This window comes from Pungitius pungitius, chromosome 3, assembly GCF_949316345.1.
Source record: "Pungitius pungitius chromosome 3, fPunPun2.1, whole genome shotgun sequence".
In the NCBI taxonomy this organism is placed as follows: Eukaryota; Metazoa; Chordata; class Actinopteri; order Perciformes; family Gasterosteidae; genus Pungitius; species Pungitius pungitius.
In genome coordinates this window covers 9,352,936-9,376,319 of record NC_084902.1, presented here as the reverse complement: position 1 = coordinate 9,376,319, position 23,384 = coordinate 9,352,936, and the positions used below count along the sequence as shown (strand labels likewise).

The 23,384-nt window shown below is 43.6% G+C and overlaps 1 protein-coding gene across 1 annotated transcript; it reads left to right on the top strand.

Annotated features, from left to right (window-relative positions):
• The first annotated feature begins 13,999 nt into the window (after positions 1-13,999).
• rab4b (RAB4B, member RAS oncogene family) lies at positions 14,000-22,773 on the top strand. Its single transcript, XM_037457706.2, has 8 exons — positions 14,000-14,232; positions 17,124-17,204; positions 18,325-18,439; positions 18,711-18,773; positions 20,065-20,219; positions 20,417-20,512; positions 20,639-20,816; positions 20,910-22,773. Exons 1-7 carry the CDS (start codon positions 14,217-14,219, stop codon positions 20,752-20,754), a joined length of 642 nt encoding a protein of 213 aa, XP_037313603.1. The 5' UTR covers positions 14,000-14,216; the 3' UTR covers positions 20,755-20,816; positions 20,910-22,773.
• Positions 22,774-23,384: the final 611 nt, after the last annotated feature.

Here is a 23,384-nt window from a genome sequence, read left to right as displayed (position 1 = left end):
AAACAAGACACTCCTACGTGTTGTTTAAAAAACATAGGTGGGAGGCTGTATGATAATATTATACTCTTTGCGTCCGTGTTTCTGTATGGATGTCTTTGTTTTTGTTTAATGGAGGCGGGACGCAATTGAGAGGCTATAAGGGTCAGCCGGTGGGAGGGAGTAGCAGGTTGACAAATGACAAACCGAGTTTCTGTGTCCCCGTCAAAGAGCCTCATTGATGAGTTGTGGAGCGCAGACGCAGATAAACAAAGAGGTGCCATTCTCTCATCTCGACGTGCCACAGCATGGAAAGACTGTGTACTGTATGTCCGCCCTGACGCATTACTCTGTTCTTCCACCACCCTCCCTGCTGTTATACAACCCACCCCAAGCTCCCATTGTTGAACTGTTGTACATCCAAACACGCACACGCACACTTCAGGGAAACAACAGACTGGCGCTCACAGCCCACAAGCGCTTTTGCGTATAATTTAAAAATGTCCTCATAATGTTATCGATGAAATGCGTTAAAAATGATTTACTGAGACGTTTATCCGACAGCAGCCCTCCCAGCTGCTTCAGACCCCACTGGCCGAGGAGTAAATCAGACACGACAAACCCCAAGTTACATAAATATAGCAAGATCAACAGACCTGACAAGCTGCTGGGTGCGGCTGCTGCGTTTTATTTAGCCAACGGCCTATTTCAGACGGGCTGTCTCATCTCTGTATCTGAAATTAGATACACAACTGCAGCAACTAGCAAAAGCAACCACTCAAAGCAATATAGAAATGAGGTCAGAAAAACAGCAAAGGGAGATTTTGTGTGTGTTGGCTGATGGAAACTGGGAAGTGTCGGATGAGTCCTGTTTTATTGCCTGCTGATTGACAGGGGCCCCCGGGGCTGCAGACACAGGGCATGACGTAACAAGGGGATGTAGAAAAACTAAATGATGGGCACAAGGGTGTAACTACAGCCAAGACAACCTGAGATTGGGGGAGAAATGGATTATTTAAAGACAGGAGATAGAGGAGGATGCAAGGGGCGGGAAGCAGATGAGAGAGGGTGGGGGATACAGATAAGGAGGTTGAAGTTGGGATAGAAGGGTTTTTTCAACGTGAAGAAAGTCAGGTGGAGAGAGTTTATAAAAAGCAGAGGACAGGGGGAGAGACATACAGGCTGTAACAACATCACCCGGAATAAATTACAGTGAAATACACGCTTCAACCCCCGTCACTATCTTCAGCCTTGACGTCAGGGCCTCTCAGTAAGAGGGAGAAAATAAATATCAGGATGATTTTGAAAGAGTTCTGTGGGGATTAGGCCAAACAAAGGACACCTGGTTACTTAGGCTGCTGCGAAAAGTTTACTGGAAGTCAAACACACACACACACACACACAATTTCTCTCCCATAGTGGGTTATTACGGTGAAACTAGTGGACTTTGTTCTCCTATGGAACAGAGCGAGCCTCTGCCAGCAGTATAGATAAGACCAGAGAGGCATTTGTGTCTGTGTGATCGTGGGAGCGTAGAGTAAAGCAGCTGTGGAATGCCTGTGCACGGTCCTCTTGTTTATTCAAGCTCACCGACCTTCTCGCCAGCACACACCTGCAACCACAGAGGACGCTCAGGTGTCAACTTGGGAATTGATTGGTGCGCTGCACTGTCTTTGACCGTACAAATTGTTACTGTACTGTGCACAGAAATGCCAAAAAAATCCCTCTTTTCACAGAGTCGCGTGACATAAGAGAGACTCCGACAAAGTGGAGGGTGAAACTGTGAGGGGTTGTTTCCAGAGGTCCGACATCTTGTGGGTCGCTGACGCTAAACATCTGATAGACAGAAGCTTTCACTCATGTCCCTCCTCTCCCGAAGGAGGAGAGTACAGGCGAGGAGGTCTGGAGGGAGGAAAAAGATTAGACTCCCCTGTTGGGCCGTTGCGGGCAAACAAGGGGTCATGTCACACTGCCGAGAGCAGAGCCCCTATAAGCCCAATCTAAAGGGTTTATCCCACAGCTCAGCTTTAAAGCCACATATCGGTCCACATGCCAAATATCAGATTCAAGGCTGATATTACTAAAAATACGTTTTTCTGTGTTGGTCTCTATGCTCTTATCTCTCTAAATGTCACATTGGGAACTGAGTGATGTCCCGTCAACACCTCTGTTGGGTTCTTTGAGATCTTGAGATCTGGCACACACTGTATTTTTGTCTGTAACAATGCGTTTCTTACTTTGATGCCTGTCTTGGCCAGGTCTCCCTCAAAAAATAGATTATTAATGTCAATGGGTCTCTCCCGCTTAAATGAAGGTTTATAAAAAAAAAAAAAAAAAAGATTAAAACTCATATTCCTCCTTCACATTATCTTCAACAGCCCCTAAAAACAAATAATCTCAACAGGCTACTTATTTGCTCTGTGAGACCACTGTTGGGAAAACAAAGACTTGTCATCACCTCCGTGTTTGCAAAGCGACCTCCTCTTAAAGGACACACACTTTGCTTTCATGGAAACACACATCACCGGCTCGTGTTGATGGGTGTCGCAAACAAAGAGACAGGGAGAGACGGATGCAGCGTTGTAATGTCATGTTTGTAGTCAAGCACTGTGCTTGTGGCAGCATGAATCAGCATTGTAGTGGCTTTGGAGACCACCTGCAGCACTATCATTTACGCGTGATGTTTTGAACTCATTCCCTTCCCTTCCTGACATTTGATTGTTGCTCACAAAAAGACTCAAATGTGTCGACCGTAAACCTGATTCTTAAAATCAAGTTCATCGTTATCCCCGATTTTGCATTGAAACCTCTTGGTTGACCGCATTTTAGGAAAGAATACCACACGACAAGTGTGTTCGCGGTTGTGTGGGTGTCTAACTTAACGTGGATTGATTATTAGATTGAAAAAAAATGTTCAACCTTAAACTCATGTCCATAATCTGGACAGATTTAGCGTGGGAATCCCCTGACAACTCAACACAAATCAATGTTTTTTTCTTTAGTAATTGGAGTAACTCTTTGAGAGATTATAGAAAACACAATCCATACCACTGTGCTTATTTTAGAATGCGAATAACTAAAGTCTGAAATATTTCCTCCCGCCTTATCCTTGCATCAATTAATCAACGGCCCCTGCTTGCACACATGCACACACACAGTCGTGTGGTGATATGAATAGCAGCCATTGATGCGTTTCCCTTTGAGGCCTGCTCCCAGCGTGAGTGCCGTGCTGAGCAGGTAAGTGGTGGGTAAACCGATACGCCCCTGGGCTCTGCTGCACCCCACCTCCTAACCCAACACACACACACACGCACACACGCACACACACACGCACACACACCCACGCTGCTATTGTTCCCCCCTCCGTGTTTTCCCATGTTTCCCTTCTTCCTGGGGCCCGGTACTACCTGCCGGCACATTCCTGCCCCGTCAAATCTCTTTGTGTTGATTCTCTTTGTGGCTCTGTTTCTACTGTCACTCTTTCTTTATTACCCCCTTTGCCTGTTCCTCTCTTCCCCTTTGCCTGAGTTATCTGTTATGGGCCGTCCACCACTGACCCAAACCTCACCCAGACCAAACAACAACGTGGCACACGGTCTGTGGCGCATCATAAGGCCTATACATTTTAGGGCTTCTGCATCTTATAGTTTCTTCACTTCTAATTTGCATGTAGCTGTAATAAATGCTTGACTTTGCGTCATGGAGCTAAATGAGTCATACCATTTTGGCTTTTGTTATACATTTTAATTCATTGTTAATCAATCCCACATTCACAATCCTCCTGCTCAACTAGTGTGCATTGATTTGCGGCTGAAATTATAAACAATATGCATTCCAGATGATTGGGTCGGAAATCTCTGATTACGAGAACTGATCTAACAGAAAATCAGTAATAACGTGAATTAATATTGCAGTAATGTTCTGGCTGGGGCGCCTAGCTGCCTGAATGAACGCCCTGGGACTATTATTTGGTGGTGATAAAAGATCGATTTACAACCCAGGGACAGATTCAGTCCGTCTTCACTCCATCAGTCCAAGTGACTCCTGTCCTAACGTTATCACTTCACCCTCGAGCACCAACCTTGGCTTCATTCCATTTGGGGTCTTCATCTCTCAGATTATACAAAGTGGCAAAACCACACAAAGCAAATAAGACCACACCCGCGGGTGCGTTAAAAGAGATACGAGTGCTCATTATTTCTCTGTCTATCCTCTGGTCATTTAGTGAATCATTTAGGGATCCCTTCCCTCCCCCCCGAAACCCATTCACTAAGTTTAAAGCCCCTTTAACGACTCCTTCACAGTTTTTTTTTCCCATCCTTGGCTCAACCCCAACCCATCCAACACCATCAAATACATGTCTCTGATCTTCTTCCCCTTTCCTAGCCCACAATAGTGCTGCCCCCCCCCCACCCCCCCCGAAGTCTAAGCCCCACACCCCTCAGCCGTCCCATCCCCAGGGGGCCCCCTTACAGCCTGACTGGGTGGTCCCTCATACCCCCAATCCAACCCCCTTTTGTAGGGTCAGAAGTCAGAGGTGAACCCCAACAGTGTGTGGGAAACGTGCTGTGCCGTTTGGTGTGCCGCGCCAGGCAGGGAAGAGAGGAAAGAGTTCAGGCTGCCCCGCTTCCTCCCTGGACCCTGCTGCAGCCCCTTAATGGGGCTACTGGGGTCAGCAGGACAGAGAAACGCAGGCGTGGCGCTGGTGTTGGTTACAGTTTTGATTTATTGGACCAATTTTTCTGCAAACGTGAGCTTGTTTGGGTTGAGAGGGAGGCAGAGCAGACTGGCTTAGGCAGAGGGGATCAAGGGAGACGCCGTACAGGAGGATGTGGGGAGATCGCATGCGTACTTGTCTCTGTTCATGCGCTCATGTGTATAAATGTGTCTGATGTCTGCGTATGTGTGTGGCAACCTAGATCCCTTGCTGAGGGTGCTTTGGCTTGAAGCATTTATTAGGGACTGTCTAGCCAGTGCCGTGTCAAAGGAGCTTAAAGTGATTTATTTGAATGGGTAGAAGGAGCTGGTTATTTTGCCAGAAAATTGCCATGTATTTCAGAAATGATGGCCCAGATTTTGTTCAGGGCAGGATAACAAGGCTGGCAGGCCTTACCTTGGCTGCACTGGAAAATCTGTGATAATAACTGCTTTGGACACCTTACGGAGATGATGTGAAACACATCTTTGAAATATTTCTAAAAAAACACTACTCCAGCTGAGCATGCATGTAAAGTTAAAATATAATAACTCACTGACAAATCCGCACCAACAGTCATATCCATGCGTGTGTGAAATAATGCATTCAAGGGGGAAATTGTATTAAGTTATTAAGGATAGTTTCTCATTAGGCCCTATGAATATTGATGTAGGTTTGTTTTCTGGATTCAAATAATTCAAAGTGTTGCCTTTATTTTCTGTTTTAATCCTAAAGAACAGACAAACTCAAATAACTCAATTCATATATATATATATATATATATATATATATATATATATATTTGAGTAAAACTATGATATACTAGTTGTCACTGTAACTGTTACAAGTACTGTGGGTTTGTAGTCTCTTCATATTGCATATGAGCAATAAATATTAAGCAATAAAGGTTAAATAAGGCAATGTGTTGCTTTTAGACACTTTTAGATCAGTGCTCTGGTTTCTGGTACATGTGGTTGACTAACATCCGTACAGGCATTTACATTTTTCTTAAGATAAAACCAGGTTAAATATTTGTTTCTATATTTAGAAAGCTAACGTTTAGCTTTGCTAAAAATTACCATGAAAACATGATAAGTTGTTGTTGTATTAGTATGAGTCAACTTTCTGCCCTCCAGCAGTTAATGAGACTTCAGAATACTGTCTCTATAACTAGGTGTGTGTGCACACACTCCCTCAACCACGCACACATACAAGTATTCCTATAAACATACCTAGTATTGCACAACACATGCCATCATTTAAACTTCATGTGTGCTGATTTTTTTATTTTGTTTCACACACACAAACAAAAGGAGTATTTATAGCAGTGAGGGTTTAAAGCAGAAGTACTCAATAGGCCGGTTTGTAAACTTGTCGATTGCTCATGAATCCTTCAATAGTTGTTCATTTTGTAAATAACCAATTGTCCACTAAAGATACATTTAAGATAAAATCACAGAGACGAAGACAATCTGTGGAAGTCTATAGGTTTCCTGAGTTTCATTTGTTTATTGAAACTCAAAACAACAAACACCTAAAAAAGCGCAATGTAACTTGACACTGTCTGTCTCATGCATAGTGTTGTTTTTGTGGGCTTTAACTATAGTCACTTTAGAAAATCTCAGCTCTCTCCTTTACTTTTTCTAGCTACATTTTATAACGCCAAACAAATACATTGCTTGTAAAAGTCATAATTAAGTGAATTAAATCTCACACAATACAGAAAGTTTGAATGTGGATTGAGTTTTTCAAGAAAACAGATTTGTAGTTTAAACTGTGAAAGTTTGAAGTAGTGTGTGTGAGTGTGTGTGTGTGTGTGTGTGTGTGTGTGTGTGTGTGTGTGTGTGTGTGTGTGAGTGAGTGAGAGAGGAAGTGACATCATGGAAAGTGAACGCTGTGCAAATAGAAGCTGCAGCCCCCAGGTGGGCTCTATGATTAAGAGATTATGGAGGAAATGAAAAAGCTCTTCACACACACACATACACACACACACACACATGTGCATACCCAGGTGCACATGCAATAACACTAGCCTTTAGTTTGTATGGATCAGTGTGCGTCTAGAAGGTACAGGACGTTAGGTCACGGGGGTTACCTGTCCTAGCCGGCAGCCTCTTGCTGCTCTGAGTCAACATTGCAAGGAGCTGATTCAGCATGGCTACAGGCAAACAAACCCCAAATAAGCCTCCTCCTACCTCCATTCATCCATACATCAAGGGAGTTATCATCTACACCTCACTTTCCTAAGACTCTGACTTAATTTTTCACTCTTGACAGTTACATTTCACCTGGGAGCTCCTCCCGGATCTGACATTTTCCACTTGAGCAACTTTGTTCCATTGTAGGAAAATGAAAGGGCTTCATGTGCTCTGTTGCTATTAGTTACATGTGTAGGGATCAAAGAGAAAAGCTTTCACAGTTTCCACTGCAATCACAACATCACAGCAAAATTTGAGAAGGTAATTGTGCTTTTGCTGAATACTTTTACAGGCAAAGAATGGGGCATCTTGTGAGGCACACTCCACATGTTGTCCATATGCTCTCATATTGTATAATGTTTGGTGCAGTCGCACTTCAGGCAGTCAAACACCAAAAGGTTCTCATGCAGCTGCTCGACTCCGGAGCGTGATCAGCAGCTACACACGCTGAGGCCTCCTGCTGAGAGATCCCAATGGAGGCTATTTATCTCTGCCGTGAGGGGCCGGGGGGGTTGTCAAGGGTGACCAAAGGTCAGCTTTAGTCCCAAGTGATGAGCAGGTTAATCACAAATTAACTGTGGAAAACTCGAGAAAAAAAAAACAATGCACAGCTTCCATCCACTTCTTTCCTATAGTGGGATTGGGTGGTTTATACAAGACACATATTTACGCTTGTGTGTGTGTGTGAGAGAGAGAGACCGAGACACAAGTATTGTTGTCATAGCAACTAAAAAAAGGATTGACACATTTCCAGAGTGAGATCACATTTTAAAAATACACAAGATGAATAAAAGTGTCTAAATGTTACTCTAAAGGTTGTCTGTTGGGCCAGGGTTTGACGCTATAACTGAGAGTCCAAGTCAGACCTGACCCTTAGGGGAAACAAGTCTCTACAAAAGGATTCAGGAAAAAGGGGGCCAAAAGGCTAAAGACAGAAAGGAGGGAAAGCGCGAGGGGAGCAAGTTTAGCCTTATAATTAAGCTTAAATGTCAAGAGTGTGGCTGATGTTTGCAGTGGGGACACGAGGCAGAGAAAGAGACCAAAAAGGTGAACAGAAACACAGAGGCAATATATCATTTATTTTGTAATCTTCGTTATGGATTTCTTTCCATTGTTTCGTTTTTCTGGCCCACTACTTTGTATTTTTGGTTCACTTCTCCTATTTCAAGGTTCAAGGGTGTTTATTTGTCATTACAATAACAAGTTATGCAATGAAATGCCTAAATCCCGCCCTCCCCAACATTGCAATACAATAATAAAAAAGAAATCTATGAAATATACATCATATAACACAATACAATAGTAAAAATAAATATAGGCAGTCACAGCTGGCAACTCGATGGTGAACATAGTGGAGTATTTAATACATGTAAAGCCAGGGGATATTTCCCCCAGAGGTTGTTGCTAAAAGATTTGAAGAGAATATTGGACTAACATTCATCACGTGGCAAATAAAACTCAAAACAAACATATATATGTTTTTAGTTTTTAGTGTTGAGATTTTAGTGTATATATAGACTTATTATTTGGTGCACTTTGACATCTATTCACATTCTATGTCTAATATCACACAATATCCATAAACCAGCTGCAAAGCTTCACAGTGGACAATCTTCTGCGTGAGAAGACAGGAACAGAGTAGCATAAAGAGAATGGCAGCATGAGGCGGGGCTGCGTTTGTGTTTGGAGCGTTTTAGGAGATGTTGGATGAGAACACAATTACAGGAGCTTAAGGAAGGGCAGGGGGGCAAGCGGAGCTGCAGGAGGGGATGAAGGAGCATGAGCCACACTCACCTGCACGAGCGGTCGGACCAAAGCACAGGTGTTGCACACCTGGGCCTTTGGATGTCCCCATTAGCCACGTAGATTAACCCGCCCTACTGAGGTCAATGACCCTCTCTCCAGAGGGGATTTTGAGAGGTAGAATTAGGATACATTTGCCGGTTCTGGATGGAAACTCTTTTCAGTTCACAGTAACAAGTATTACATATAGCACAAAATAATGCTTTTTTAATCATCCATACATTATGAAGTGTGTCAAATTGGAAGATAATTGTGAAAAATGCCAATCAAAGCGGCACGGATCATAGGGTGATGTCAATTTTTTGTCTGAAAAACAGTCCAAAACCCAAAAATATTAAATTTACTGCGACACACATTGAAAGCAGCACATCGTCCCATTTAAGAAGCCAGCATTTTTACCAGTACAACACTTTGAACCAAGCACATTCTAAAGAGAGTAATGCCAGTGACCCTTTTGCAGGAGGATGTGCACAGACATCTCTTTGATTTGTGGATGTATGGGAGTTTGGTCAGTGATGTCATCCATTATAGCCTCTGACATCATCCTTAGGGGGCGACTGTTTTCTCTCACTGACACTCTGCCGCAGGGCCGGCCAGGGGCATGCATGAACTTGTTACAGCAAGCGGAGGGCTCCTGTATGCATACATAGCTTCAGAGTCTGGACAGAGAAGTTCCACTGACCTCAATTTGGCCTCTTTTCCCGGGCTTCAATATGATGATACACCCGTTGTGTTTCCTTTTCATCTCATACAAATGTTGGTGTAACCCATTCATTTAATACAGTTTATAACCTTTAGTAAAAATACAATCGCAAAAGCTAGCCGTAAACTAAAAACGGACAAGGCACAAAAAAGTGGGAGACTTAAATGATTGTGGCATTGCCATTGTATGGAGAGGAAATGTTGTCAGGCTGTTTGACAGGTGTGAGAAGAAGGTGGGTTATATAGAAGAGTTTGGCATATATTTGTGCCCGAGGGAGGTATATAAGAATGTGAGCTATAACTTATGAGATTCTGAGAAATTTGAGTGTGTCTTTGATGTAAAGATGACATCAAAGACACACTCAACAATTAAGGTGTTCCTTTTTGTATGTGAGGTAATATATATATTTACAGTATATGCAGAAGTGAGAGATGGGTACCGCGGTTGTGTTGGTAACAGCAATTTTCTCCCTCTTCTGCAGACAAATTATATCTTACTAAATGCCATCGTGACGTCCCCCTTTGGTTGCGTAGACTCCGCTTCATGGTCTGTTTTACCCCAAAACAGACTATAATTTACACCATGCCGTATTAACGAAGATTTAGAACTACGGATTGACAGATTGGGATCTGGGATTGGGATTAAGATGTAGGTAAAGTTTCTCATAGACTTCTATAGAATTAGAGTTATTTTTTCAACCACAGGAGTCGACCCCTGCTGGTCAGAAGAGAGAACGTAAGTACTCGGCCGCCTGATACACACACACAAGTAAAGAAAAGAGCCTTGTCTATCCCAGCAAGCCTCGGCCTTTGTGTGGTGGCATGTCCCATGATGTTTTCTGCAGGGGGCTTTTTTCACTTAAGCGTGTGTCGAAAGACGAACTGAAAGTCCTGTCTGCAGAAGGACACTAAATTAGGAAATAGGGTTTCTTATTTGCATCCCTGGAGTTGAAGGGAAAAAAATGCACCTGCAAGAAATGTGGCGCCTCTGGCCACTTTTTCACTTTTTACGTTGAGGACCTGCAAGATGATCTCCACAGCAGATCTGCATGAATTCCACACATTGTGAATGACATCATGCAAAGATTCCTTAACAAGTACCATCAAGTGAGAGCAGATAGGACCTTCCATATGTCTATATGTGTCATAACACGACTGATTGATTATTGGAATGGGGCCAAGAATTTCACAGAAACACATTTGGGCATGTTGCTGATTGAATTATTGTGTAGTAATTTTTGATTTCAGTAGTAGCCTTTTGCTCAAGAGTACAAGATGTTACACAACTGACTGTGAAGTAAAAATAACCATTGATGGGATGAGAATGCATGTTTTGGATTACAGGAACCCACAGCAGTAACACGCAGATTAAGATATAAATCGCATTGTATTCTTTGTGGTTCTGTTTACCCTATTGTTCCACACTTAGAATAAAACCTTTACGGCTCCAAACTGCTGACAAAAAATAATTATCGATCTCTGTCTTCCTTTGCTCCTCCAGGCCGGGGTGTGTGAAAAACGGAAGGAGGACAAAATTGGTGGTGACGAGGTGAAGAGAGGTGAGCTTGACCAGTGGCAGTAGGAGATGTATGGTGGAGGGTGCTGGGGGCTAAGATAGCAATCGGCCACTGGAGAGGTCACCAGGATTCTTTCCGTTAACAAAGCCAATCACCTCATCTCCCCTGAGCACAACTCTTACATAAATCACCTCTTTCTAGATGACAACTATACTTATTGAAGAACCTAAGTATGCATAGATTTAGCATGCACAACTATATCCTCAAAATTACCATAAAATGAATAAACACCTCTCATATCATATCAAACATGTGACCTTTATAATTGTAGTTTATATTGATTTATTGCATGTATTAGATAGCATCGGAGTTAGTCAGGTGAACCAAAGCTACTGTTGGGTTGAATAAGTGTTGCAGCAAGTTTACCATGTGGGAATGTAGCAGTACAACTGGCCTGCGTGATCCGGCTTGCAGGCTCTGCTCTATTTCGTTTTCCCCCGCCAGCATCACTTTGGCTTGTAGGGGTGTGGTTGTGATGAGATGCCTGGGTTGCTGCTGTTTGGGGTTTGCTTGGACCCTTGAACTCATTGACATTCTTCCGCTCCTTGGATCTCGGTCCCACATCAGTACCTCTTCTGGGCCACCTACAGAGTGAACTTACAATAGGGCGGGTTGGTGGAGTCTGTAATTATCTTCAGTATTAAATCCAAAAGATCTGAAATGATGTTTCCTCGTGTGCAACTCACTAACGCTAAGTTAAATTAATCATACAGCAAAAGTAGTAACACTTGTTGTTGTTGTTGTTATAGAGTGTTGTGGTCTGCCAAGTGAAAACTAATAGGTTTGTGGGCCTCTGTAACTTACTTTGCCGTCGATCTATTTTAGTAAATCTTTCAAAAACACCCTGCCTGCTCTGTCCTTAAAGGAAGTCGCCAGCATGTAACCTTCACGTCAATATGACTTATTATGGGGGAAATGGTTGACGTCTGTGAACTCGGCTTGTGAACTTGTTTTGTTTTTGAGAAGTTGTCTCAATTGGGATTGGCTTCAACTCTCCCTCAACTCTGATGGATAAGCAGACATAGCTGAATGGAGGGAAACCATGCCGTCAGTAGGTTGTGGTCACGATAAGATAACCATCCCATTGTGGTTTAATTTTCCCCAAATAAAATGCACTACAATTGTCTGTGACCTATTTATAGCTGATAGCATTACAACTGCCGTCATAATGTAAAGATAAAAGAGACGTGAACTATGAATAGCTCAAAAGGAACTTGATCTGCTGGACCTCTTGCGTAACCCTCAGTATGACTTCACGAGATGCTCTTTGACTCATTCCTACTCATTTCAATAGAATGCAGTTCCCTTGTGTTATCGTGAGGCTCCCGCTCCCTTTAATTTATAAAGCCCGGGGTGTCCGCTCTAATGTGTGACGACATACAACAGAATTCCCCTGCTGAGGAAGCACAGATTGGAGTACAGTGAGGCGGGAATCATAGTTTGAATCGTATCTGAACTGTTTGTTCTCTGCTCCGACACATAACCGTCCGTCTGAGAGCCTCATTCAGTTTTTGTTCATTTGGTTTTTAGGTCTGAGATCTTTCCAACCTCAGATGCTGCGGTCACAGCGCCTCTACAGGTGAAATCTGTCACCCTGGAATGTATGCAAAACCCACATACCCATTTCCCCTCATTAATGCATCAAAGCATTTTGGCTAAGTTGACACCCCAGTATGCCTTAACGGTCCTTACTTCTTTGATGTCCTTTGTGTCTGTACATAAAACTGCGTGTTGTCGGGCGCCCCCCTGTTTTTACTATATGGTCTATGACTCAGAGATGCCAGTCAACCACACAGCCAACCTGTCTCCCTTAGCGATTCACTCAAACTATCCTGTGGAAGATGACTCAATGTTAGCAGTAAACATTGTGAACGTTGTTGGGTTTTTGTGGGGCTTCCCCAATGTGCTTATCATAAACACATTTGTTTTGATCTCGGATTGAAACTGTCTGCGGGCGAGATGAATGATCCGCCCTCCTTTCTAAGCTTGCATCCAGCCGGCCTCTCTGCTTTTTGTTTGCCCTGCGGTGAAATCAAATATCTTCACTGATGACGTTACCTGCAATAGACAAGAGGACAAGAGAGACACAATGGAGAGAGAGAGACACACACACAAAGGTAAGCAGAGCACCTAATGGAAGAGAAGGCCTCCCTTTTTTCTTTCCGCCTGCTGCACACCTTTGAGGCTAGTCTTTCTTGTAGCCCACCTTAGGAAAACATCCGTGCCCCCACACAACGCTGATCCTTGTGTTTCCTTCGGTCTTTAATCTTAGAGAAAGGAGCTTTTAAAAAGGCCGGGGAGGATGAGGGGAACTGCCAAAGCAGAACAAAGACAGGGAGGAACTGGGAGTGATAGCAGCAGCGTGGAAGGCTCTGTAATTTATCACCTGTTGCCTTTGGACGGCCCTGTACTCGGGGTGAATATGTGTGTGCTTATGTATGCAGGTAACCTTACATGTTTCTTTACATGTTGCAATTTGGGTGTATTAATTTAGTTTTCTTGTGGTCCAATATACATTTTCCATAGTAGATTTCTTACATACACAGTGGCATTAAAGTTAGAGTGAAAAAAGAGAAGAAATATTGGAAAGAAAAAATAATAAAATGTACCAATAAATCCTAAAATGAACCAAAAATTACAGATCACGTTGTGTCTTGTCTTGCTGAGGCGTGAGTATCAGGTAGTCCCTTTAGCTTTGCCTGCCACCTTGTGGCTTGTTGTTGGACCTACAGATATATAACTACGGAAATAAAAAAACAATCTTTTTTTAAATTTAGACTTAGATAAGTAAATCATTGTGACTACAAACAACTTGAATTGAAATTCGTTCATTAGGAAAAGGTGGCGAGACTCGTGAGACAATGTAATGCTAATTTAATTATACACAATTCAAAATGTTATCTAATTGTCTTGTAGTTCTCGTCTATCTGATCTAGTGAGTTTTAGGCGAAGTTTTTCCTAAGCGAACAAAACTGATTTTCAATACAAAAATGTCGCATTGGTCGCGCTCGTCGTCTTCAAAATTCCCACACGGCCGGCAACACGGGAAGGCATCATCAGACGACGGATGACGTAGCGCCGCTGCCGTGTTTGGTTGTGGTCGAAGCGAAGACGCCAGCAGCGAAGGGTTCAGGGAAATCTCTAGCATCGTAGATAAAACACCCCGAAGAGGTGTGACGCCAGCGGGTACAGTTGTCACGCTATAATACAGGAGAACGTTTAAAAAAAAGACCAGATTGAAGCCTCCGCACAGCGAGGGTCGACATGTCTGAGACATACGGTAGGTTTGTGCGCCGTTATCGTTTATGTACAAACACACACACACACACAATCACACACTAAGACTGCTTCTTAGCAACGTTGCTAGTGAGCTAGCTACGTGGTTAGCTTCCGTTAGCCGCGGGCTGACACCTCACCGGTCCCCCCCGGCGCGTTGGTGATTGTCGCCCGTTGGTCTGCGGACATTTCCATCGGAGGGGGGGGGGCTCGTGTACGACAGCTGGGCGCCGCCTTAGAATCAAACTGGCACCTAACGGTTACGTCCTCCGACGGCGGAGTGCCCCGCTTCCTTAACGCGGCGGTGACACATTGCCCAGGTAAAAGTTTGGGACAGAACTTCAGACAACAAGGCGTCGGCACCACGTCGATACGCGGAGAACGTGTTTAGCAGACGTGTTGGGGGGGGTTACCTGGGGTTTACCTGACATGGTTGAAATTCAAGCACACCGGGCACCCTCGCGAGCTGCAGTGACGTTGCGCTCGGTCTTTAGTGTCTGTAAAGCACTTTGGCTGCGAGGCCTAATGAGGAAGTTGGGTAGCGATGGCGGTCGTTACCTGTAGAGCAGCAGCTGTTACGTGCGCCGCTGGCTCTACATCCTGAAAATGGGTTTCGCTCGGAAGAAGACGGGGCGGCACGATGCTCCACTGGCCGCGAGTTATTACTGCTGTGCATGAATGGCAGACCCCTGTTGAAATTGCTCACTATATAACCTCTAATGTTGCACTCTGTCACACACACACCGCCCTCTACTTCTCTTTCTGCTCCCATCATTTCTTGGATGAAACTGTATCCCAGTGGGCAGTGTTTAGGCTAAAGTGGCAGCGCTAATGGTAGCTGGGATAGTTTATCGATTTGTGCTTCAGTCTTCGGTGGTGTCTCGTGTCCTGGGGGGGTCTAGAGTTTGGGACGGGCAAAAAAAAAAGTCCTGTGAATACTGGAGTAGATGAGCAGGTTGGACGCGCCCATCGGGCATTAATTGTCGTTTTAGTTTAGGTCTGTATGGCATTGTTTCATTAGTTTAGGTTGTATAGTTTACACAATGGGATTTGTAGAAGAACATCTTGTCATACTTCGGTTTTTAAGTATAATTGCTGTTTTTATCCTGATTTTATTATGCTACTTTAAAAAAGGCATCTATTTCATGTTAATCATTAGCTGCAACTAATGTCCATCATTGATTAATTGTTTTACAGATTAGGCCATAAATCACAAGGAGTATTGATGGATTAATCAATGATTAAAACAAGTCATTGATTAATCCATCAATACTCCTTGTGATTTATGGTCTAATCTATAAAACCCTCACAAAATAGAGGAAAGTGCCCATTCTAAATTTGGGACATACTCTTCCGTATTGGTTTGGGCCTTTGTTACATAAGCCTTTTTGAATCTCATTACATTATCTCATGAATGATATGATCCCTCCAATTTTGCGTCTGTCGTGTCCAATAAGGAAAAACGTGGGCTGTAACTTGGAGCGCAAATTCCCTGTTCACTTTGTAGGTAAGTCCGGGGCCTCGGTGTGGTACGTGTTGTCACAATCTAGGTGAGGGCGGATGTCTGTGTCAGTCTGTTCCCTCAAGGGCTATTTAATATTGATGTGTAAATAATACAATAGCTCTGAAAGGCTGCTACTGAGAGGGCAGTGCTGCACTCTTCTCTCCCTTTTGCTTTGACGTATTGACGGCCTCATTGTTGTACGCAGATCTCGCAGGGGGAATTTGCAATATCTTGGAAAACACTGAAGAGCTGAGGCACGCTTTTACAACCTAAAGCTTTTTGCTTTTGATCTAGTAAGTTAAGTATGTGTGGCAATAACGCTGGCTGCTGAAGAAAACTAAGTGCTTGTAGTCTCCTGGCATTAGCAGGTCTGTTATCCTGAATATTTGTCCTCTAGCTTGTGTTGCCTGAGAAAAAACCAGCTTCAAAAAACAAAGGTGCACCATGAACTCAGCTGGCTGCTGTTGGTGATTGCCCATGAAGGTGGCTCTAAGAGCACGAGCATGATGCGTGTAAATGCCACACAGGAATAAAAGATCATGCTCATCTGCGCTTTGTTTTTTTTTTTTTTTTAAACTGTCTCTGTTGACCTTGGGTGGAGCGAAACCGTCACAGGATGTTCACCTTGCTGGTGATCTCAGCAGTATTTACCAATCATTTGCTATGTCGGGACTTCTGCCTGCAGGGCCAATGCCTAAACTTAAACTGCACACTGTTTATTAAAATTCCTTCTGAGGCAGTCCCTCAATGAGAAAATGTCTAGTTTGCACTCTCAGACTCTGAGGAAGACACCATCACTTTTGGATTTCCTCTCATATTTCTACTACCCCTCTGCGCTACTAAGTAAAAGACTTGTTTGTGATTCTCTCCCATCCACACACACTTCATCACCCCATCTCCACACTGTCTCGTATCCAGTTGGTACTGAAGCACAGCCTGCGGATGTAAATGGCCCCTGGCCTCCACTATCTTCGGTCACAGCATACAAAGGCTGTCTGTACTGTGTGTGGAGAGCCTTGACTCTGGGTCATATGCCTGGGTTTGGTTGTAAGGCCCACTCTCCACAACAACAACCAGTTTACAGCCAGCTGGTTGTTGTCACACAATCCCTCTGCAAGTCAGTTAACCACAGCAGCTCTCAATAACTGGAGCTATGTTTTTGCTCTTATGACCTCATATGGTAGCAGGTTATGCCGATTTACATGCAAGCCGTGGAGACCAGCAGGACTAATTTGAGGTTTGTCAGGTACGGTGCAAGTTGAAGCTAAATGGGATTACGAGTAAATCTTAAAGGATTGCCTCTGGCGAGGGACGTGTTGAGAGCAGCAGGTTCCGATTCTTCCCTGCTGACGATGTTGCATTGATCTCCACCTGCTTCCCTCTGCTTGCAGACTTCCTGTTTAAGTTCCTGGTGATTGGCAGCGCTGGGACGGGAAAATCCTGCCTCCTCCACCAATTCATTGAGAACAAATGTAAGTTCTTCCTTCTGGACGTATATTTACACCCGATATTAAATATTGTTAACACTGTTGGGCAGGCACACAGATTGACATGATCAAGAGAGGTTTCATAGCAAACACAACAAATAAACCCCTTTAGTCGGTTGTGAGGTTTCACTTTTCGACAAGTTCCTCCTGAATAGAAACCTCCATGTGCAGTCAAAACAAAAGGACAATAGTAATTGTGTGTCTATCTAGATTGCTAACATTCACAGTATGTCATTTATGAAGCAAATTATAAACAATGACCTCTGGTCAATGATCACCATTCTGTTCTGATTTTCCTATTCAAAATAAAAGTCTTTAATTATTTTTATTTTTTTTGGAATATGATTGTAGGAAGGTACAAAGCTGTGCAATAATTCATGATACACATCTGGTTTCCATGTAGTTAACTCTGACATATAGGCAATTTTTATGGATTTGAACAGACCTTTTAATGTATCACTTTTGTTTATATATTATTATTATTTATTTATTCTGTGAAAACATAATGTTTGGTCATTTCATGGTTAGATTACAATTACTTAACATTTCTGTTTTATTCTGTTTAATGTAATCAAGTACAAAACCTAATGCCTAAAAATCTGAGTTAAATCTACACTTTTATCTCTGACCCCGTCAACAAATGTGAACATCATACTCTTAACAAGTCAGCTGTTTAACAAATGGAGCCAAAGCAAACCTGTAATTCCAGCATTTCAGTTATAAAAAACAAAGTTGTAGACGAGTCAGTAAGCTCTAAGCATGTCTCTAAATGAGAACTGTTTAGTCACACATGTGTTTATATTGCTTTGAATCGAGGTGTATTCGGACCCTGTGCTGTCCCTGGGAGGGAGAAAGAGGTTAATCTCATGCAGAATCCTTGTATCCTCTAACAAGGCTGTGAGCTGTTTTGAAGCTCATAGCTAGCGTCATTTAGAAGCACAAACACACCAACATATGTTAGAGTTGTAAGTGTGGTCCCCACTATGGCTCAGTCATTAAATTGCACAAGAATAATGTCGTCACTATATGAGCCATGCTGCGATCCTGTCGTGCTATTACCTCACATCACGTCTTTTTCACTCTTTTCCCCGCCTCCTTGTTGCAGTTAAACAGGACTCCAATCACACCATTGGCGTGGAGTTTGGATCCAGAGTCGTCAATGTTGCTGGAAAGACAGTCAAACTGCAGATCTGGGACACTGCTGGGCAGGAGCGATTTCGGTAATGGTCGACCATACTTTCTGCTAAGGGCTTGGCAAGCTGTTTAGGATAAAAGGTTGATCTGAATTACTGAGCACACACGCTGTCTTCAGTTACCCACGGTGGAATTTGGAGATTCCAGGATCTCCAAGCAGCTCCATTTAAAGGGTTGATAACCAGTTAAAAGCCAGGGATTGTTTCCCATTCACCTTCGTAAGCCAGATTCCTCCTGCTGACATTGATATTGTGACTCTATTAATCTTTAACCACAATCTCTGCATTCTCCCCACAGCTCGGTAACACGCAGCTACTACAGAGGAGCAGCTGGAGCGCTTCTCGTCTATGATATTACCAGGTACAACAATCGCTGCATGTACTGTCCAAATGTATTAGACTACATAGTTGTGTATCGAAATGAACATTTCGAAATGTTGTTCATATTGTGGTGGTACATACACCATCACATTAATTACATTGTCCCGTCAGTGCAGGTGTGTTGAAATGTGACCTGAATTTTAAATTTAATGACCCATAAAGCTGTAAATATTTCAATTTACCTATATAGTGTGTCCATTCTACCTCTAGAAGCTCTGCAACTTAGTGGCTGTGTACCCATCAGAGTGAAATATGATTACCAGAACCCACACACAGGCCTGATTTTCGTCAGTGAAACGTTAGAGGGGTTGTGAAATTGTGAGTGAGTGATGCGGAGGGACGGGAATGGAATACACTCGGTGTTTGTGGGGATGTTTGGGCCATTGAGGAAGGAGAGATGTAATGCAGAGTGGCGGGAGCTGTAATAGAGGCAGCGGAAGCTAACGAGAAAGAAAAAGTCACAGAAAGTGTCCCCGGGGGGGGGGGGGGGGGACCGGGACAGTGGAGGAAGAAAACCGGGGGGGAGGAAACATGTGGAGAGAGGGATTGGGGGAGGGGGTAGTCGTTGGAGACATGCATCACTTCTCTGAGCTAAAAAGGTACACAGGTATGGGGACAGTAGTTGATGGAGAGAGTGTGTAAATGAGGAGTTGCATCATTGTTTGGCTGTTTAGTGAAAGCAGCTGTTAAACATTCTGCTGATTAACACCCTTCTGCTAACCCCACGGGCCTCATGTTACCACGGATACCAGGGTCCCGTCACCATAGTGACCAAGAAGTGTGTCTATGGAAGTTCTAGACTATCCTCCCTGTATATGAGACTAGTTTAACCCGGTCAGCTGGGTGGGGAAACAGTCTAGTTTCAGAGGGCAGACCTTTCTGAATAACAAATGACTTGCTCTGTTGGTATACCATCATGTTACTAAGTTGGTCTTTATTAAACATTGACAGGCTTTTGGGGGACAAATTAACACTAAAATCCACCTGGATATTAGTTTGGTTAGTTGTTTTTCTTTTATTTTTAGGAGGAAAATGTATATTTCTTTCTTTTGATATATCTGAGGAACTGGTGAACTTATCTGGTGCTTCGCGGATTTATATAAACAAAGAAGCTAATTCATAATATAACCTAATACATTTTTGAGAATGTTTGATCACCACACAAAGTTCAGAGTACTGTAAAGGGCCACAACATGTTTGTCTTGGACTCTTGACCCTTGAGTTTACACAATAAACCAGCCTCTCTGTCTGTTTTCTCTCCCTTCTTACAGTCGGGAGACATACAACGCCTTAACCAACTGGCTGACCGATGCACGGACTCTAGCCAGCCCCAACATTGTGATTATCCTGTGTGGCAACAAGAAAGACCTGGATGCCGACAGAGAAGTGACCTTCCTAGAAGCGTCGCGCTTTGCGCAGGAGAACGGTAGCTGATGTTAAATCTACGTGATCTTCCTTTTCAAGATTCTGACTCTTATTTTATTTTTTTCTGCATTGTGTGCTACGTGTGCCTGCTTTTCATCATTTCTACCACCCCACCCCATCTTTTCTGTTTTTTCCTTTTTTTCCTCATCTTCAATATTTTCTACATTCTTATTGTATTTCTTTTTAAAATCTTCGTAGAGTTGATATTCCTAGAGACTAGCGCTCTGACGGGAGAGAACGTCGAGGAGGGTTTCCTGAAGTGTGCTCGCATCATCCTCAACAAGATTGATTCAGGTACACTGCTCATCCGTCACTGTTTAGGATCTCTGCACTTGCATGCACGCGGAAGGTTGCCCCGCTCTTTTAGTCTCACTACTACGTCTTCGTGGCTGACTTTACTCACCGCGGTTCCTTCCAAAGGAGAGTTGGACCCGGAGCGGATGGGTTCAGGTATCCAGTATGGAGACGCTTCGTTGAGGCAGCTGCGACAGCCAAGAGGCACCACCACACAGAATAAGCAGCAGTGTAATTGCTAGGAGTCGGGGGCCCCGCCCTCACCTCTGCCCACAGGCCCACACAGACGGGACGCCCCCTCCAGGTCAGTGGCAGTGGCAAATTATGATATTTCACCTCTCAAATGTTGCACATGCCCCAGTGTTGATGTGTGATTTCTCTCTTGTCTCTGCTACAGCCCTGGGTGTTTTTTTGGTGTGTTAGATCCATCGCCGTGCAGTTTCACACACCCTGGATGAGTGGTTATCAAAGTCACTGCAACCCCTGACCCCCCCCTCCCCCTCCCCCTCCCCCACGCGCCCTGTGTCTGGGCAGGGAAAGGCCTCGGTGTGAGAGGATGCTGGGATCATAAAGTAAAGCCTGAGTGAACCCACCAGACCAGGCAGAGACCCGGGTTGTGTGTACAGGCTCCCCTGCTGTTGTTTTACCTCTGTGCTTTTCCTTCTGGTTTTAGTATCACCTACATGCTTTCTACGTTTGCACATTGTTTTGTAAATTATTAATGGCAAACTATTTTGGGAATATTCATTGTTGAACTTGACTATAATTTCAAGATAAGTTTGGTTGGCGCTTCTGAGTTGTATTCTTGAAGGCACTCGTTGACGTTTTGCTTATTATTCATTACTTGAGTCAACTTTTACGTAAATTCAGACATTGATGTTGACAATTAAGTCAACTGCAGTCGACTTGTACACATTGCAGATAAGAATTCATCGAGAATGTTAAACCACACACAATGTAAGTCTATGGCGAGGTTTCTTCAGCTGTATTTTTGTCCTTATCCAAATTGAAGCAGCTGCTTGGTTGGTTTATACATAGTTAAGATTTTATTTTAAGCCCAAATGTAGAGTCCACTTCTGTTACTCATTCTAAAATGTGTCTGAGTCTGCATTCAAATGCACCACTATGATCTAGTGTGGCTTTAGTAATAAAATGTATATGTTCAACCTACGGGTGTATATTTCCGTTTGGAAGAAATAGTCCAATCACGTCCCTCGACATCCACATAGTCGTGTCTGTGGGTCCGGGTTGAAGCACAAAACAGCGGTTTTTATTCTTCAATTTCCGATCTGTAAATGTACTTAATGAATTTTAGCAAATGCAAGTAGAATGACACCAGTGTCTGGTCTTATCCCAGTGTAAGGTGAAGACAGAGTCATAACCATTGGCCGCTCATGCTGGGCTGTCCCCCGTCCCCCTCTTGCTCCTTTTTAATTTAAGGCGCACATTCTGTGTCAGGGACGTCACAGGAAGCCACAGTTGGTTTTGCTTCAGCGCCATGTTTGGGGAAACTTTCCGCCCACTCGGTTCTCTCATGGAGGCTTGTCACTGTTGTCATGCACGGCCAAGTGCGTCTTGGTGATTGCAGGAATGCTGATTTCAGCCTCCCAAGTACTTTGCCTTGTTAACCAACGTAGAAGCAGCAGCAGCTCTGCTACGAACTGTCGCTGCGTTTGCCGAGTCCACCCAGATGAAGATGTTTTCTCCTTAGAACCGACCCCGCGTTCCCCCGGAGAGAAGCAGGGAGTTTCCACTCTAACGTGGTTTCCTTTTTTCGATGCAGCAGTGGCGACGTGGTCTGTGGTGCCGCCAGTGGAGAACAGTTAATAACTTAAAAACATCCTGCCCTGCAGTAGAGTCAAAGGCACTGTGCTTCTGTCTGAATCAGTGTGTGCAGGTCACACCGGCATGGCCAGGAGGATCCTAACAAACTGCCCACGGGTCATGTTTCCCCCCCCCCCCCCCCCGTGTCTGCACGTGGCCTCACAGGCAAACCAAATGCGTTTTTTTAAGTGAGCCAGCACACTGAAGGAGAAAAAGGCAGAATCGTGCAAACATTAGATAGTATAGAATATCAACATTAAATACTGGCATTGTGTGATAGTTTGTCTCCTTCTGCAAGTGCACTTTTACTTTTTCCATTACTTTTTTGTTTTGTTTATGCTGCAACTATGAAATTGTACATTTTATTCTACTTGAACAGTATACTGTAATAAAGATTTTAACCGTTTTACAATTTCTTGCTAAATAACAACTGAGACGCTTGATTTGATTTCCTTGCTTCTGCGTTCACACCTTTAGTCTTAGTATTTGTTTTCGTGGAGGTCGGGAGTAAGAATGTTAACTTCCTGGTCTGCCGTCAGCAGAAATTCTGATCGCTCCCATCCAGTCGTTTATAATCAGTTATCAAGACATGTGAACAGCTGACTGCCGTTGAACCAGTCTGTGTGGATCGGTCTTACAGTTGGTCAAAATACCCCCATCATGAGCATCAGTTCTCATGTGATGAACGCAGTCCGACTCAGTTATTGTTTAGTAACCAACCCCAAATACTACTGTATATTCCAGTTAACCTATGCTGTAAATAAGATTTGTCTATTGAGAGAGTGTTGCTCATTGATTGTAATGAATATGCAATTCCCAGTAAACTGCTTGTTTTTTTTTCCACTTAACCCCTTTTACCTGTCTCCTGGATGTTATTGTCCATGTGTCCCTTCTCTGTGACTGCAGGTTTTTTCGTTCAAGTACATTAGTTCCTAAATGTCAAATATACCGGGGTTGTTGTAGCTCTCTTGTGAGCAATACGTTATTAAACATTAGGTTTTACAGGCAGCAGTCTTAGCAGACCTTCAAATGTAACAAAAGCTTTCCA

Coding starts and splice junctions, on each gene's coding strand:
- rab4b (XM_037457706.2), top strand. Junction 18,440..18,710: donor GCTGGGCAGGAGCGATTTCG/GTAATGGTCGAC, acceptor TTCTCCCCACAG/CTCGGTAACACGCAGCTACT. Junction 20,513..20,638: donor CCTCAACAAGATTGATTCAG/GTACACTGCTCA, acceptor TTCCTTCCAAAG/GAGAGTTGGACCCGGAGCGG.